This window comes from Coffea arabica, chromosome 10c (assembly GCF_036785885.1).
Source record: "Coffea arabica cultivar ET-39 chromosome 10c, Coffea Arabica ET-39 HiFi, whole genome shotgun sequence".
NCBI classification, from domain to species: Eukaryota; Viridiplantae; Streptophyta; class Magnoliopsida; order Gentianales; family Rubiaceae; genus Coffea; species Coffea arabica.
This window is the reverse complement of record NC_092329.1, coordinates 49485373-49502550: the sequence shown is the minus strand read 5'-3', so window position 1 is coordinate 49502550 and position 17178 is coordinate 49485373. Positions and strand designations below refer to the sequence as shown.

Sequence of the window (17178 nt, the reverse complement as noted above, 5' to 3'; positions counted from 1 at the left end):
GCGATGTTCGAAGGCTCGACGAGTCTTATCGAGCATTTTAATTATTTAATATATTATTATTATAAAATTACTCTTATACCCAAAAGAATTATCGAATTTATAAAATATTTCAAGTCATATAAAAATTTTAAAAGGGCAATCACATTTTTTTGCTAAAAAATTATCAAGAAAATGAATTTTAATAACTCGAACTCGACTGAGATCGATAAGGCTCGCATGGACTCGAACCCATGCGAGTCGAGCTCGAGTATTGCGAGCAAGCATCGAGCTCGGGCTCCAATAATAGTACTCGCTCGAGCTCGAGCTCCTTTCTTACATGTCGAGTCGAGCTTGAGTACGACGATACTCGAACTCGACCCGACTCAATTACAACCCTAGTGTATGTTCTTAACCTATCCGCTTTAAGAGATGACGTTTTCTCGGTTACTATATATTAAAAAAAAAAAGGACCACTTTAGTCATATTTCCTTGTCAAACTTCCTTTCTTTTACGTTTCTTTTTCCCTTTATATTTCTTTCTTTTTTTTTTGGAGAATTGGCGATCTCCCTTTATATTTCCTGCTACCTCTTATGTCACTGTCTATTACAATTATTCCTCTTCAACAGGCCTGAGAATTTATCTCAATCTCCTCATCATTCTCTTATTTTTCCCATAAAAAAAAAAAATCAAAACTAGCTCATTTCAATTGAGGTTTGATACAGAAGCTCAGAGTCAAACGAGCAACTTCAGATAAACTAGTTATGCTGATGCAGTATAAAATAGGTACAAATTCTCTTCAATGCATAGATCTGCGTCTCCCTTTCTTCTTTTGCAATTACAACAAAAATTGTCACTGACGAAATTGCTGATGGCAAAAGAAAATGGGATTTTTGACAGGCCCGTAACAATTCTGGTAACAACTAATAAAGACCAACTGAAAGCCCAATCTTGCAACTCAGATGGATCTCAGCATCTTTCTTTACTTCAAAAAATTTACTAAGAGGTAATGACCGTGCAGGGTTGCAAAAGATTTACCTGCAGTACATCTTTCTTTATCAATCATTGTGAGTTCAGAAAAAAGAAAGGAAAAAGATGATATGATGAACAAAATGGAAGTATCTCTGAAACATGGCTACATGGAGCTGCAATTACATGGAGCTAACTTAGGCAGCAGTAGGTACATCTTGGCTTGCTAGTCCTTCCTCTTCCAACTCCTTAACCGCCCTAACAAGACTTCTTGTTTTCCCATTTAGATGTAATCCATTCTCCCGCATCTTTTCCAGTAGCTTCTCTGCTGTTCTCCAATCTAAAGCTTTCATGCAAAGAGATCTAATTAGTTTATTATACTCATCAGCATTCGGCTGAACGCCGTAGTTCTTCATTTCTCCAATCAAGTCTAAAGCCTTGTCAAATTGTTCAAGCTTGCAGTACCCCCGGATGAGAGTATGATAAGTAGCAGGGCTAAGCTTTGAATGCTTCTTTTTGGCTTCATCCAAGACTTTGCAAGCCTCCTCCATTGCACCCCCCACTACATAGCCACTCATAATGACAGTATACGTGTAAACGTCAGGTTTTAGACCCCTTTCCTCCATCATTTTCAACGTGTCTATAGCCTCTTGCATTTCTCCAGACCTGGAAAGGCCAGTGATGATTGTATTGAAGATCGTATACCCAGGAGGTGGACCTGCTTCGATCATCCTATTGAGTAACTTCTTTGCACCTTCAAAATCTTTAATCCTACATAAACCCCCAGTGACAGATGAAAATGGTTTAATAGCATGCTTGAGTCCTTCTCCAGAGATATCATCTAACATCTTTAAAGCCAGATAAACATTTTCTTTCTCTTCATGTGCTGCACCTTCTTCTGCTTGAGAATGTGAATCAGTTTCACCCTTCAGTCTTTCCACTTCCACTCCCTTTTGTTTCTCATTTTCACAAAGTGAGCTTATCAAAGAATTTACAGAAGACTGTCGGGGATATACTTTCCCCTCCTTTGCCCACAAGTAAACAGCATGGGCATCCTTGAGCTTCTTACCTTTGCACAAATGAGACACAATCTTCCCAACTTTCTCACTATCTGGCAATCTACCTGCATTTAGCATCTTCTCACTAACAGAGCATGCCCAATCAAAGATCCTCCTCCTACAAAGAGCATCAATAGTAAAATAATATGTGTCTGCATCTGGTACACAACCAAAATCCTCAAACTTGTTAAAAACCTCAAAGGCAGCTTTCCCCTTACCTAACCTTGAAAACATGGATAACAACTCATTCAGAGTTTCTGTACTTAATACTCCAATATCCTTTCCTCCTACCTCCTTTACCAGATCCCACAAAGCATAAGCATCCCTAGTCTTAACTTCATTGCTGATTGCTCTAACAAGCATATCTATAGCTCCTTTCGTAATTGAAAACTGACCATTCTTTAGAACCCACTTGAAAAAACCAATCAAATTTTCTCCCGGAACAAACGGAGTTTCAAGCACTTTCACCACCAATTCTTCGTTCAAAACCAACCCCATATCCTCAAGACTAGATTCTAAAGACTTCGCATCGCCACTACTCTGAAGCAAAGACAATATATCCTCCAATTTCTGCGCCATATCCTCTATTTTTTCAGTTTTTCCAGCGTTACCATCTCCACCATCCAAAACGCCACCTTCATCATCATCATCATTTCCAGCCGAAGACCCAACGAAATTATCAGCTAAATCACCAGTTTTTTCACTCTCAAAAACAAATTCAGGAAAAACCTCATCTGGGTTATCAACCAAATCCCATCTTGGGTTAGATTCTACAAAACTAAATCCAGGGTTTTCATCAAAACCATCAATGACCGGTTTCTCAGACTGAGAATCCTCATTTTCAAGATATGGGTTCGAAGAAAAAAACCTTGCTGATGGATAATACGGTACTTTCACACAAACGGATGAAGTAAATCGATTCCATTGAAACAGAGCTAAATCAGGGAGCGGTTACTATAAGGGTTTTGTATTTTACGGAATTTTGGAGTTCCTCGAAGAAAAGCTGCTTTCCTCGCCAATCTCCACATTTCCTTTCCTTTGTGATGATCGGAGGGAATGGTGGATCCGTGCTGGCGGAAATGGGAAGAGCAGCCGTTGCTAAAACCCTAGACTGGAAGGGTTTTGATTTTGGGCTATGGGCTCGTTTTTCACTTTAGGGATAATTTCAGAAACCTCTCTTGAGATTTCTGACAATTTTACTATCCTCCTATGAAGTTTTGAAAATATCACTTACCTCCTTCATAGACCATAAGTTATTTGGAGTTCAATGTTTATCTCATGGATGATCAATTAACTTTACTATCCTTACAACTTAGGAAATATTACGTATTTATATGGAGAGAAACAATTTAGTCACTTGTACTAAATTAACCATGATTTTGAATATAAAAAAATTTTGAAAATCTTGAATACTAAATTTTTTTTAATGATAATTGTTAACATTTTAAAATTATTTTTCTATATTTTAGTAGTTCTTGTTATTTCTTTCTCCTAAGAAGAGATTAACATTCCTATTTAAATATTATTATTTCATAATTTTTTCATAAGAATAACAAGATGAATATGAAAATACACAAAAAGAGGGTAAAGTATTCAAATATGTTTACAATTCGACTTTATTAAGTTATGGATAAAATGTAACTGCACATAATCTATTCTTTCCTTTCTTTTCCAAAATATTTGGTGTTTCTTTTCTTTTCTTTGTATAAGTAATCCAAACAAGATGGTTAGAAAAAAAATTTTCTACTTTGATTTATTTGCTTTTTCATTAAAATCATACCCTTTTATTAATCCAAACATTGCTTGAGAGTTGTTTTTTTATAATTACAAATGATGGAAATTTCTTGTTAATCATGTGAAATAATAGACCTCGAAAGTTAAAGAAATAATTCAAAAAACATAATATATTTTAGCATATTCTATATTTTTTATCATTAGCTATCTATATTTTTTATCATTAGCCATCTATTGTGATGTTTTTTCATAAAAAGGCCATACTTTGTCTTCTTCAATTCCTTTTCAAAATCTTTCAAATTCTGATACTAATAGCTATTGGATGTTTAGGTTAGAAAAAAAAAAGATTGGAAATGTTAAGTTATGAAAGAAAAGAAAAGAAGAGAAAGGAAGAGAAGAGATTTTAATGTTGTTTGGGAATTAAGGTAGGAAAAGAAATGATTTTGGATATATATGTCAATAAAAATTTGTTTAGTACACATTTGAGGACAAAATTGACATTTAAAAAAATTTTATTAGGCATTCTTAGCTTTTCCGATGCTTTTCACCCACATTTAGACGAAAAACTTTGATAACATAACAGTAGGAGCTCATTAGTGCAAATCAGACACTTTCCATCTTTTTCTGCCTCTCAAAAACTCCCAAATGCTAGAAAGAGTGTCTTTTTTGTCACCTTCTTTTCTTTTCTCATCAAATCACAGCTTCCAAACTAGCTATAAGAGTTTAAGAATTTTTCGCGTAAATCTTGATTCCAAATTAACAAGTTTTTGTTTCCAATATTTTGATTTTGCTATTTTATATAGTACTATGAAAAATATTCATTGTTACTAAATTCTATTACACTCATGCTAGAGTTTAGTCTTTATTATCTATTTTTTACTAATACTTCCTTTTGATAACCAACTAGTAATAAGTTAAGGGGTATTTTTATATGAAATATTCTTCTTACTCTTGAAATCATTTTTTTATTGTTTATTTTTTGAATTGGGCTAATTTGTTATAAAAACATTAGTTTTAAGGGAAGTTAATGATATTTTGAAAACTTCAAGGGAGAAGAGTGAAACTATCATAAATCTCAAGGGAGGTTTCTGAAATTATCCCTTAACTTTATCTAAGCCGAGGATTAGATTCATGTTGGTAATTAGTGAAACCTCCTTTTTAGTTTAGGACTGTTCATGAGTTTTCATCATAAGCGTTTTCATGTGAGACTTACATATGACACATTAAGCCTTTCTATTGTGTCTTGTTTTGTAATAATATGCTCATTAACACGTTGTGTCGCGTTTCAATTTAGTTGAGCTATTTGATTGCTTAGATAAAAAACACTTTATGAGACACTAGAAAACTCGATAACAGCTAATGATTCTCGGAAATTGCTATGAGATAGTTAAAACCTTTATTTTTGTTTGAGGAATTTGGTGTGAATCTTATTTAGCATTTCATTTTGACATTTCACTTCATTACTCTATTTCTCGGAGGTAATTAAACTAGTACTTTTATGATAAATTCAGAAAGGGCCTCCTGAATTATTTGGTGTAAATAAATGTATAAACCTTGGCTCTAGTGCTATATTTACAAGAGAACCAAACTAATTGTCACGGTAATTTTAGGAGGCAATCTAAAAACACCTTAATTTGGTTTTCACTATCAGATGCAGGGTTTTGGATTTTCTTAAAGAGACAAGTGTTATCAATACAGGAATGACTGAAGATCCTTCTCCAATCATTGATGAACATTTTAATCTCACAATGAGTATGAAAACGACAAATACCAAATGCACTTGGAACGCTTTGAAACTTAAACTTGATCCCATCCGGTTACCAAATTAGTCTTAGTCAAGCCTAATATAGTTCAGAGTTGTATGGCTCATATTCCATGCTCTTCAGCTGTCTATGATGAAAAAAAAAAACGATAGACAAATCTGAAAATTATCAAAGAGTTCTGCATTACGGAACTCTTTCCTACATTTTCTTTCCTGCATTTCCTGGTCCATATTTTCCACCGAAGAACTGCATTATCCAGAATGCATCATATTCACAGACCACTAGTAACTCTTGTGAAAAGCTACAAAACAATATCAGGATCATAATCAAATGAACCGCTGTATAAGGACTAATACCAAAAGAAAAACAGGGTGAGGGTGAAAAAGAAATCAAAGATTGTATTACTGGTAAGTACATCCAACTAGAATGCGGCTCTCTAGTTTATATGACATCCTACTATCCAAAATGCTGTTCGAAGTTCGTAGGAGCAGTTGGATGAGGGTTTGACTTTGGGAGAGATCCAGCAACCTGCACCTTATGAGATTTATTTTTGTCATCTCCCTGAACAGAAAGCAACTTCTCTGGTCGAAACTGAGCTGCATCTCCCAACTCCGTTTCTGGTTTCCTTTTTATTTTCTTCGACTGTAAAATTTCAGACGCAATTGCATCAGGATGTGCGCTAGCACTTCCCTTTATTTTCTCTTGCTTTGGACGGTCCACATTAGAACCATTTAAGAAGTTAACTGGCATTCTTACAGCAGCACCAGCCACCGTATTGCTGGAGGCAGGCCTATTTACTAAAACTGTCCCATGATCGCTGGAATCAGCAACCGACTTTTCTTGTATATATACTGGCTGAGCAACAGTATGCACTTCCATTCGGGCAGCCTCAGTTTTCCGAGCCAACATCTTCTTCCTCTTAATTTTCTCCGGATCCTATCCATGAAGAGTTTAATTTAAAGCCAGTAAGCACAACAACCATCCAAACAAAGTGTTTTGAGAAATGAAAGCCACAACTTGGGAAACGATAACTCAATCAACAGAACAGCCTAGCTAAAATGTGCACAGCACGTGCACCTGTGTATTGTGGGTCGAGGGTAGCAGTGGGAAAAAGCTTTCAATTTACAAGCACATTCTTCTTTAATCAAGATTAACTCAAACCAAGGCATACAAGTTCCATTACACAATATTCATTCATCTCAAATTGGACGTGTAGCACCTCATCATAGGTTTTGCCAATGCATCATCTAAACAGTTACAGATTGGATAAAATCTAAGTGATCAATTGGGTAGGGAAATGGGATATCGGTCCGAGGAATTCAGACTGCAGGTTTACAACTCTTTAACATATTTGTATTTTAATTATACCTGTTCAATTGCTTAACTATTTCTTTTGAATTAGCCTAATTACATCCATGGTCCTATTAGCTAAACTTGCATGGAATCATTCTATAACCATTTACCAATAAGACTCCATTCACTTATAAACAATCATTCTATTATCCACTGACCATTGATAGACAAACCCCCCCCCCCCTTTTCCCCGGGGGCTCCCCAACAAAAGGGGGAAAAGGTAGAAAAACTAGACTTGAAAGAAAGAAGCCCATAGTTGTCATTCCAAAAGTCAAGAAACAAGATGCAGTAAAATTATGAGTGATATTTTCATTATGCAGTGATTTTCTTATAGGCTGAGGAGGATGATTGTGTGGGTGCATAGCTGGGCTGTTGAATTGAAACACATTCCAGTAAAAAGCAGAATGGAGAGCAATAAAGTCGGATCAATTTCAGTGATAAAAAGGTTCTATGTGTGTCATAACTCCCCAATTTTTATCACACTACACTCACTCCTACATTTATCAGAATTTAGTTCTAAATTTATCGACGAAATTTGACCACAAAAACAAAAGTGCACAAAGCTGAAAGGCAGAACTGTCCTGTAGTGACATATATGGAGATCCAATTATCATTTGGAAATGGTATTTCCTAAACTTCAGCCTCATGAAATATGTTCAAATGCTGAAGAAGAAAGACAAGCAAAATAACCAAGGATGAATTCCAGGTTTCTTGAAGCCTGATCCTCTCATATAAATAAATCCTTCAATTTAACAAACTTGGGACCTCAGGGAAACTAACTCCACTCAGACTATACTATGTCCACACACATGCTACTAGATTAGAGGAGCTAATAGGTGAAATTTTAGATAGCCAAGTCACTAAGTCTACAACCACGTAGGAGAAGTAAATCCATGTCTGGATAAGCATAAATGAAGCTTAAAGAGGAAAAGGAAATATGAAAGAGTACATAACTTCGAGGTGGTTAGGAAAGATACAAAAGAAACAAAGGGTATATTGATACCTTATGACGACCGTATAAAGCTCTTCTCCTATCTTTAGCTCTATATATGGCACGTTTGATACCATGATTATCCATAAATCCACTTGGCCATAGTGCAGTTAACTGCATCATAACAAAAAGTCCGATGTAGGAAGCATTATGTAAGGAATATAATGTAGTGCCCACAGACTAGGAGACAAAAAGTAACAACAGAAACTTATTCTTGAGATAGTAGTCATTTGTGATACAGAATATCTAGTGCTTCATGGCAATGGCATCCATTTTAGGATAACTTCTTTCGGAAATCAACATAAACTGAAAGCAGTGACAACAGGCAATAAACACCATTGAGATTTTCAAGAATCTTTTTTTTTTTTTGGGGGTGTTAAGATAAACACAATGATCGGCCTTGGCCTCATATTCTCAAATAATGCACCATGCAGTAATAGAATCCACCGGTGATTCAAAATTAAGTAACACCATTGACATGCCAATTACCTCAGCGTACAATTTTCTGACTTGTGGACCGGCATCTTCTTCTAAGCCCTGCAACCGCAGATTAAAAAAAAAAAGCCTAACTTAATTAAGCCACAAAACAAATAAATCAGATAATAAATAAGAAGGTAAAAAGAATCATAGCAAAATAAACAAGGACATCTTAAGAAATTCATACTTCTATATAAAGATCATAAAGGTCACAAATTTTATCTTCCAGTGCATCATCCAGGCTATATTTCCTCTTAAATGCTTCTTTCTCCTCAGCACTAATTTCTTGGAAATCATCAGAAGTTCCAGCTTGTTGCTCAGCTGCCTGGAAGACAGATAGCAAAATTTAAGCTGCCCGATGACCCTTCATGAGCATCAGAACTATCAGACTAAACAATGTCTACAAGAAAGTTTACTTGCACTATTTCGAAAGACACTGAATCACCCTCATGCAACAGAAAAGTTGGGCAAACAGATTAGTAACACAGCACACTTCATGAAAAGAATACCTTGGACTTCATGAAAGGAATCCGCATCTTAATCATCTCTGCAACTTCCTTCTTCACCAGCTGCACCCTATTGTCTTTCTCTTGCTTTGCTGATAATCCCATACTAACCATGATCTTTAAATTTCTCTGCAGCAAAATAACAAGCAGTAATAATCAACACTTGCTCCAGACTAGTAACCATTTATTTATAAATGATAAGAGTTCAAGAGATGCACTCAAAATAATAAACTTCATAGAAAAATATCACATTGCTTTTGCCCTCTCCAAGACGTTCACCATTCCAATCACATCTCTCTCACAATTAAGCAGCTTTCTTCTTAACTACATAAGCAGAAATGTCTATTCCCTAATCCATAATCACCAAAAATTAACTTAATAATTACAAAAGCAAATAGACATGATACACAAGCAATTCTGTACGAGGACTCTTCCAATTATATGAGTTGTGAAACGCTAAAGTTTCATTAGCAACACAGTCCTTGGACACTACACACAGGCGTAAGTAGTTCAGTTGAGCACTTAACTATGCCACTAAAAATACGCACAAAGCGACGGCACATGCAAAAAACTATCACGAGTACAAAATCCAGAAAGGTCCTCTTATCAAACCATTGATTGTTCAACTCTTGAGTAAATTAAATCACCCAACTTTAACAATAGGGGAATCAGGCAAAACTTCCCAATTTATTCCCCATAAAGCAACAAGAATTTGCAAGAGAAGCAAATGCAAACCCCAAAATTGGCAATTTAGCGTTTGCGAGAGAAATTGTCGAAGGAAGTATATTAACAATTCACCATCAATCACTGTCTCAGCATTAACTAAATTGCTTTCCCAGTTACTTCAGAATTAGCATGTCATGACAATTAACTAGTAGATTACTATGGAAGATTCTTAGGTCTTATAATCCTTTTCAGGCTGGGAAAAATAATTCTCAGCACAAAATTCTATTTGGAGACATTTTCCAATATTTAAATGCACACACAGTTAAAGGGTCAATTCTTATTCAATTTATGACTATTATTTAGCATTCTATCAACTAAAAATAGGATCTAAAGCTGTTAAGATCAATTTCAGAAATGTATGAATTAGCATTCTGTTCTTGGATAGTGCAATGCTCTTCAGTTAGACACGTAAGCTTTGTATCATAATATTCTAGGCTATTCCAGTCTTTTTCTGCACATTTCCTACCCTTCAGGATTTTCTAAATTACAACTATTCAATGTTCCTCCAAAATAATCTCTTTCTTCTTTTCCTGAATCAGTCATTCTACATCTAGTTTCTAATAGAATCTAGGCAGTCTTGCGCCAGCCAAATGTGTCAAAAATCAACCCTAGCCTCAAGGCTAACATTAATATAAGACTTCTCACAAACTGTACCAACTAGTTAGTCTATAAACAGAGGTCCAGGTAACAAGGGATCTCAGTTTTTTCAACTGTTGTTGACCATCTAAGCTTGCTACTGGGACATGTTATAACAAATAGTGTCCATTACAAGAGATGCAATCAGCCATAAAACAACTTATATAGCTACTTTCTTGTTTTAACCAAAGAAAGAAAGGTTAATCCTAAAAACATGTGGATTGTCTGCTAGTATAATTCAAGTTTATTGTTCAGATATGTATGCCTAATACCACCTAAACCAGCAAGTTCACCAAAATAAATTCCCCTCTTGGGGCAGGGGGTGCCAGAAACGATTAATATCCCAAAAGATACTTCAATGCTGGAATGGAACAGATACTAGTATAGTTAACTAAAGATTTTGGTTTTGCTTGAGATGTTTCCAGTGCTGAAAGTTCAGCTTTCAAAAGTGCTTTTAGTTCAGAATTACAAAAGCACTTAAATCAAAACTTAACCCATAATAGGCAGTTAAATACACAGCCACACAGAAGGAAACTAAAAAGAACATAATGTACTCATGATAATCTAGTGTCACAGAAAATTTACCTTTAGTGTCCTAAGCTGAATTAAATGGCCAACAATACTCATCAAACGGTTAACCAGCTCTTTGGATATTTTTCCATGGCTCGCCTGCTGCAAACAGACAAATATGAAGGTACAATGCTAATTGTGGTTGATGGACACATAAGAGTGCAGATGGCAAAAATTATAATTGTAGCCAGCCTCTTTAATATGTACACAGTATGCTAAATCATAGTTAATACCGCTAATCTGGCAACTTTAGCAAGCTTCTGCTTTATTTCAGGTGGCAATCTCCTTTTGACTCCCTGAGATGAATTATCTGCATCCTGAGCCTCTGCTGTGGGGGGTCTAGCTGTTACAAGGGAAAAAGAAAAAAAAACTTAACTTGTATATAGAATTTCTATTCATGTTTGTAGATTAAAAAAAATGCAAAAAATAGGCCACTATACATTCTGCGACCATCTTCTCCAAGTCCCTAATAGCCTTCTCAAGCAATGTACTTTTAGGTCTAGCACTGGAACCTTCCCTCTTCTGCATGTACGAAACTCTCTGCGAAGGTTTACAAAGAATCAACATTTAATAAAATACAAAAAGACCATAAAATACAATTACGAAATCAACAGTCTCAAAACTGCATGCAGCAGGGAGCAAAAATTAATTTGGACTTCAGGATACATAAACAGATGCAAATAACTGCTCATATTAGACCAATTTGTGCAGAAATATTGTTAAAAGCCAACATAGAACATTGAGAGGTACAGCCATATACATGCTTCTAATTCAGAAAAGAATAATATATAACAGAAATAAACAAGATATTACTACTCCAGAGAACTGATATGCTAAAGGTACTAATCATTCAACTGAAAAAGGAGAACTGCAGTGCAAAATAGCAACATTATCAAAAGTATGCCGAGTTTTAGCTTTTTGCACTTTTTCCGCATTGCTTCTTATAATGACCAAATATCTGCTTTTTCGTCGGTTAATGATAATTCACTCTGTTGAGATCATAAATATTGCATAACAAGACAAAAGTTTATCATGTACCCTTCCAGCTCTTCTTAATGCCTCCATTCTATGGTCTAGAGCTGACTCTATATTCTTGGTTTATTTTAAGAAAACAGATCATGCTAATACACTTGCAACCATCACTAATCATTTATTACATGATAATGCATCCTCATCTTTACAGAATAAAATTATCTGTAAGAGTAAGGTTCCTTGCAAGGCTAGCCCAATCACTTTAATGTGTACATGAATAAAGTTAATACTCTCCCAGCCCCATTCTTTTGTCACATCCAAAATCTTAGGGCTTGTCTGGGGACATCTAGATACTCCCCACATCTCTTTGGTCTATCTAGCTCACAAATAGGAGCACCTTAAAATTGTCCGTGATACTTATGGAATATGCAGACAAGAGAGATATGCCATAACCTGTAATGCGTACATGAATAAAGTTAATACTCTCCCCATCACATTCTTTTGTCGCATCCAAAATCTCACAGCTTGTCTGGGGACATCCAGATACTCCCTACATCTCTTTGGTCTATCTAGCCCACCAATAGGAGCAGCTTAAAATTTTCCGCGATACTTATGGAATCTGCAGGCAAGAGAGCTATGCCATTCCCTTTTTTAAAAAAAGCCCCACTAAGCCTCTCTTGGCCGAATCCGTTATTGGTTGTCTGAAAGAATTCTCCGCCTTTAAGTTGTCGGGAAAAAAAACTATAAGTAGAAAGTGAAAATAATGTTTAAAGTTACCAAATTTTATATAAACTTCACTTCGTTTTCCATGAGTCTAATGTGTCAAAGACATTAAACATAGGTACTTTTGAAGTACTTTGACAAAATTTAAGTCACAATAGTGAAATCAAACTATGTGCATAGCTGGAAAATAGGGTGCTGGTGCAATTTAAAATAGTCCTAATTTTCTTTCAGGATCTTTATCATCATATGCTTTTATTTACTTTTTTACATCGAACACTCTATTTATTTTCTTAAATTCCTTACTTCATACAGCAAAACAATGAAAAGGGATGGAGAGAGTGACAGAAAAATGACAAGCCTGGTGCCGTAAAAGGCACTAATCCAAATGAACTTGTTGGGTGCATCCAAGACAACAATACTTAGCCTATCTCATCATGACAAGAATGGTTTTAGCTCTCATTTAGCTCAGAAGACTATCACTGTGCACCTTCCAAGGTAATGTTAAGGAGATTTCGAGTACTATTGGCAAGAAAACTTGAGATCTGCGTCAATATGATCGATTTCCATCTTTGGTCCTTTTCTAAATGCAAAAGATATATTAGCAACCAGGAATGAGTTTATGCCAGTAAAGCAACATTAAGAGGGAGATTCTCATTTCCTCAGTAGCCACTAATAGCTGGAGTGTTGGCCAACCAAACCAGTGGACTATAACATAAATATTCCTTTTTCGGGAGAGTTACTCATCGTCCAATTTGTTTTACTTCCAACCTAACTTTAGAATAAAATTCATCATTCAGTTTAGACCACAAAGCCTAAGCTCAAGCCCAAACCATTCTGTCCACAACTAGATGAAACAAGCCTTGATTGTAGCAGAAACACTGAATTAAATTCTCAAAACATGACTAAGTTTTTCCAAACTTAAAAGCCCAAGTAACAGCTCTGAGATAGCAAATAGTATAAAGCGAGACTGATAAGCTGTCAAGATTTCTTTCCTTTCAGTTATTCTTTTCTCCTTTCTGCATCCACATTAATAGAAAAACAAATTTTTCCAGCGATTGTATTTGGAAACCTCTTAATGGGGAATCACACGTTCCTTTCTCTTCTGTGCTTTCTTCAATTTTGGTTTTTTGTGTATGTGGTGGTCTGCCTCTGCCATTAGGAACTGCTTAGGACTAACTGACCACTAACTTAATTCTATTGTAGACCCCAATCACTGAAATCAAATAGCTTCCTTTATGAAGCTAGAGCAAGGCCCAATTGAAAATGAAGTTCACGCTATCCAACACATTCACGACTTATATGTATAGTTTACACGATTGCTTGCTTGCTTGCAAGTATAAATGGAAATGGAAGCACTTATATCCCCATTAGAATTTCTTCACTTGTTGGCTGTATCAAAGATATAAAGTACAATAAACTCTACATTAAGGCAAACTGAAAAACCTCCAATCATGAAGTTCAAAACTTCACTGATCTTAAAGAAGAGAAATTTCAAAAGCAACACCACAAACAGTCAGAAATTCCATTGACGACAAACTTATATGTTAACTCTTGGAAGAAATAAATGCATAACCTTCAAGCAAAGACCTGAGTGAGCAGGCTATTGCATATAGCAACTGATATTTCATGAATCTTAATTTGAGTAACTTACCATGAAATTTTCCTTGGTGATTACGTACTTATTTATGGTGGAAGTCCACACCATATCCCTTTTTTAAAATTCTTTTTTTACTTATTACCTATTAATTTTCCCTGATAGCACAATTAACACAGAATTACATAGTGCTTTGAAAATAAAACCAATCAATAATCATCACTGTTAAGAAAAGCTTTGGAGTACAAATAATAAATGATAACTCATAAGCATCATTCCCAATCTACAAGTCAGAGCAAACACTTACTATACATTGAACAATTAAACATATTCCATGAACTTTTACCGTTATGTATGTGATAACTCACCACATTCTGCATGGAGTTCTTACTATCAGCAACACCAACTTCAGACCTTTCACGAATACCACTTTTTTCTTTCTGCGGAATAGATTGATCCAGCGCAGCATTGTTTAAAGCTTTACCTGGCAGAGGTTTACTTTGAGAATAGGAAGTTTTCTCCTGTGATCTTTGATTTGAAGTATCAGAATATTCACAACCCTCTTTCATTTGATTACCCTGATTGTTGGCCAGGTGAGTTCCAAGCTTCTGTTGTTCAGAAACCTTTCCCAGCGTCACAGCATCTCCATTCATTACTCCTAATGGAGGTTGTTCTCCAGAATCATGAGATCTCTTTTTTGAAGAAACTTCCAAAGCGTTCACCTGATTCTGAAATTTTAGATCCTCACCGTGCACATTAGGTAGAGCTATAACGGTAGGAAGACCAGATGCATTCCTCCCAAACATTGGCACTGGTTTTCCAGCCTTCTTTCCAGCTTTTAGATGTTTACCAGGATTAAGAGCATCATCACTGCCATCAAGACCTTTTCCATCTTTTCTTCTCCTTTTCTTCGGCTGCTCATTTGGCAACATGCTTGGTTCACTACTAGCACAAGTGGCATAAGGATGGCCAAGTGTGATTAAAAGAAATCCAGGGAATTGTAAAACCAAAATCTAAAAAATCCAAATTAAAATGACAAATGCAAATGTATTTATTCTAAAAGCACATTTTCATATCACAGTGGATAGCAAATAAATATAACAAAAAAATATAGTGCAACCAAAACATGGGAAAACAAGACAAATAAGTGTCCAAATATCTGACCAAATCCAAATCAGAAAAGTCATACACCAATGTATGGTCAAAACCCCAGCATAACAGTAACAAAACATTTATCCCATCAACACGGAATAAACATAGATAACTTTGAACGCAAAACCAATTAATGTAAACTGAGATAATCTGGAATTTGAGCACAAACACAAGCAATAAAAGAAGAAAGATTCCAGCTGAGATGTTAGCACCACCATCACTCATGTCCTCCTTGCATTAACAATATACCAAAAATAGAAGCTTTTGGGGGAAATAACTCACACTCTCTCCAACTTTCCCCGGTTGACAAAAAAACCATCATGTTTTATTGCTGAATTATCAACCTGAAAGTATTCATCCTGCACCATAGCAATCCAACAAATCGTATCAATCAGTTTACTTGCCGAATTTGAATTTGATATCAAAAGGTTATCAATAGATGCCGTAACTAACCAACTCAGTATCATCTATGAAAGAATCTTCAGTATCATACTCATCGTCATCCGGCACAACATCGTTCAGATCCTCCTCATCACTACTAGCCCTCCCCTAAAAACTCAGAATTGTTTAATTTACCACATTTCATCAATAAAAAAATATTAACTTTAACCCAAAAAAAATAACAATGCATACCACGTATAACCGTTCAATTCTTTCAATTACTGTATTCAACCGATTGGGCGGTTGCGGTGCATCTGTCTCTCCCTTTTCCCCAACTTGCCCCTGCCCAACGCAATTACATCAACTAAACCAACTGTAATTAACCCAAGCTCAGAGGGCAAAACTGTAAACTCACCCCAGAAAAACTGACCGGAGCCAACCGGGGGTCCATGGAAGGAGGATGAGGAGGAGGAGGAGGACCAGGAATATTATCATGATTGTTGACCTGAGTCGAAAAAGACGAAGGAGCAGCCGGGTCCGGGCCGGGCCCGGGCCCATTTGGCTTGGAAGCCGAGGCAGAAGCTCCAGCTGCAGTACTACTAGAACCCATCGCGGCGGCGGCTGCGGCAGCGCCGTGGCCGTGGGCGTTGGCGTCCTTGAGAAGCTTCTTCCATGAAACGATTGTCGTTTCGCCGGGCCTTAATTCTACTCTAAACCTCAGCCGTTCACCGCCGACCTCAACCGACGTCGTGCCACTCCTCCCACCACCGCCACCACCACCGCCCGATTCACTTCCTCCGGCTCCGCCGGCGCTGCCACCCCCTCCGCCTACTTCGTCCATTGCAATTCAATTGAAAAATTGGAATCACTTGGGCTCCAAAAAATTGAAAAATATTTTTTTTTTGAGTGTGTGTGTCTCGCGGGGGAGGGGAACGGAATTTTCTTTCTTTTTCTTTTTTCAATTTGCGTTTTTAATTTTCTTTTTTGGCTTTTTTTGGGAATTTGGGGGTTTTGAAAAAAATTTGGGGAAACGGGACGGGGGGGAAGAATCGCGTTTACTTTCACCGCTTCAAAGATACGTGTGGTATTTTGGCGTTTAACTGAGGTTTGCTGCTTTGCATTTCGGAAGAGGCTGCCCCCACACCCACAGCAGAGGAGTGACGAGGAGACTAGGCCTTGTTTGGGAGTTGGGAGAGTTAAGGAAAGGAAACGAGTGGATCACTTGAGAATGCATGTGTGATTAGAGCACGTCCAACTCGGATTTGGTCTTGTTATGTCGGTTTGGATATGGTTGTTCTTGGTGTTTGTCTAATGGCTGGCTAGTTTGGGAGTTTAGGATAGATAAGAAAAGAAAAGAAATGCTAAGTCATGAAAGCTTAGGATAGAAAGGAAGAGAAGAGAAATGTTAAGTCAAGAAAGAAAAGAAAAGAAGAGATTTTGATGTTATTTTGAAATTTCTAAGGAAAACAAAAGTAGATTGATTTTGGATATATATCTCAAAAAAATTTTATTCGATAGTTTTGTGAGGATAAAATCGACAATTTGAGATCCCACAAAATGGGTTCGTTTCTTTTCTTTTCCGTCTCACTTGAAAGTT

At 36.4% G+C, this 17178-nt stretch overlaps 2 protein-coding genes across 7 annotated transcripts; both read right to left on the bottom strand.

Moving 5' to 3' along the window:
* Positions 1-893: 893 nt before the first annotated feature.
* Positions 894-2954, bottom strand: LOC113713480 (small ribosomal subunit protein mS80 (rPPR6); the record flags this gene model as incomplete). Its single annotated transcript, XM_027237207.2, has 1 exon — positions 894-2954. A coding segment is annotated over one exon (1812 nt), but the record flags the coding sequence as incomplete, so codon positions are not given.
* Positions 2955-5659: 2705 nt separating this feature from the next.
* On the bottom strand, positions 5660-16550 carry LOC113714747 (ubinuclein-1-like). Of its 6 annotated transcripts, none has more exons than XR_011822369.1 (14): positions 15997-16549; positions 15834-15923; positions 15654-15749; positions 15483-15559; positions 14417-14990; positions 11200-11299; positions 10993-11102; positions 10775-10861; positions 8831-8956; positions 8509-8646; positions 8334-8381; positions 7857-7958; positions 5906-6436; positions 5660-5801 (listed from the first exon to the last, which is right to left on the bottom strand). XR_011822369.1 is itself a non-coding variant. In XM_027238798.2 (14 exons), exons 1-14 carry the CDS (start codon positions 16420-16422, stop codon positions 5957-5959), a joined length of 2361 nt encoding a protein of 786 aa, XP_027094599.1. In that variant the 5' UTR covers positions 16423-16549; the 3' UTR covers positions 5732-5956. The 6 variants fall into 6 exon arrangements, 5 of the variants coding, with proteins under 5 accessions (XP_027094595.1, XP_027094599.1, XP_027094596.1 ...); XM_027238798.2 differs by having other exon boundaries at positions 5732-6436; positions 14417-14532; positions 14626-14990; XM_027238794.2 differs by having other exon boundaries at positions 5660-6436.
* Between the last annotated feature and the right edge of the window lie 628 nt (positions 16551-17178).

Coding starts and splice junctions, on each gene's coding strand:
- LOC113714747 (XM_027238794.2), bottom strand. CDS start 16,422: ATGGACGAAGTAGGCGGAGGGGGTGGCAGCGCCGGCGGAGCCGGAGGA. Junction 15,560..15,653: donor TCATAGATGATACTGAGTTG/GTTAGTTACGGC, acceptor GCTATGGTGCAG/GATGAATACTTTCAGGTTGA. Junction 11,103..11,199: donor GGAGAAGATGGTCGCAGAAT/GTATAGTGGCCT, acceptor CCCTTGTAACAG/CTAGACCCCCCACAGCAGAG.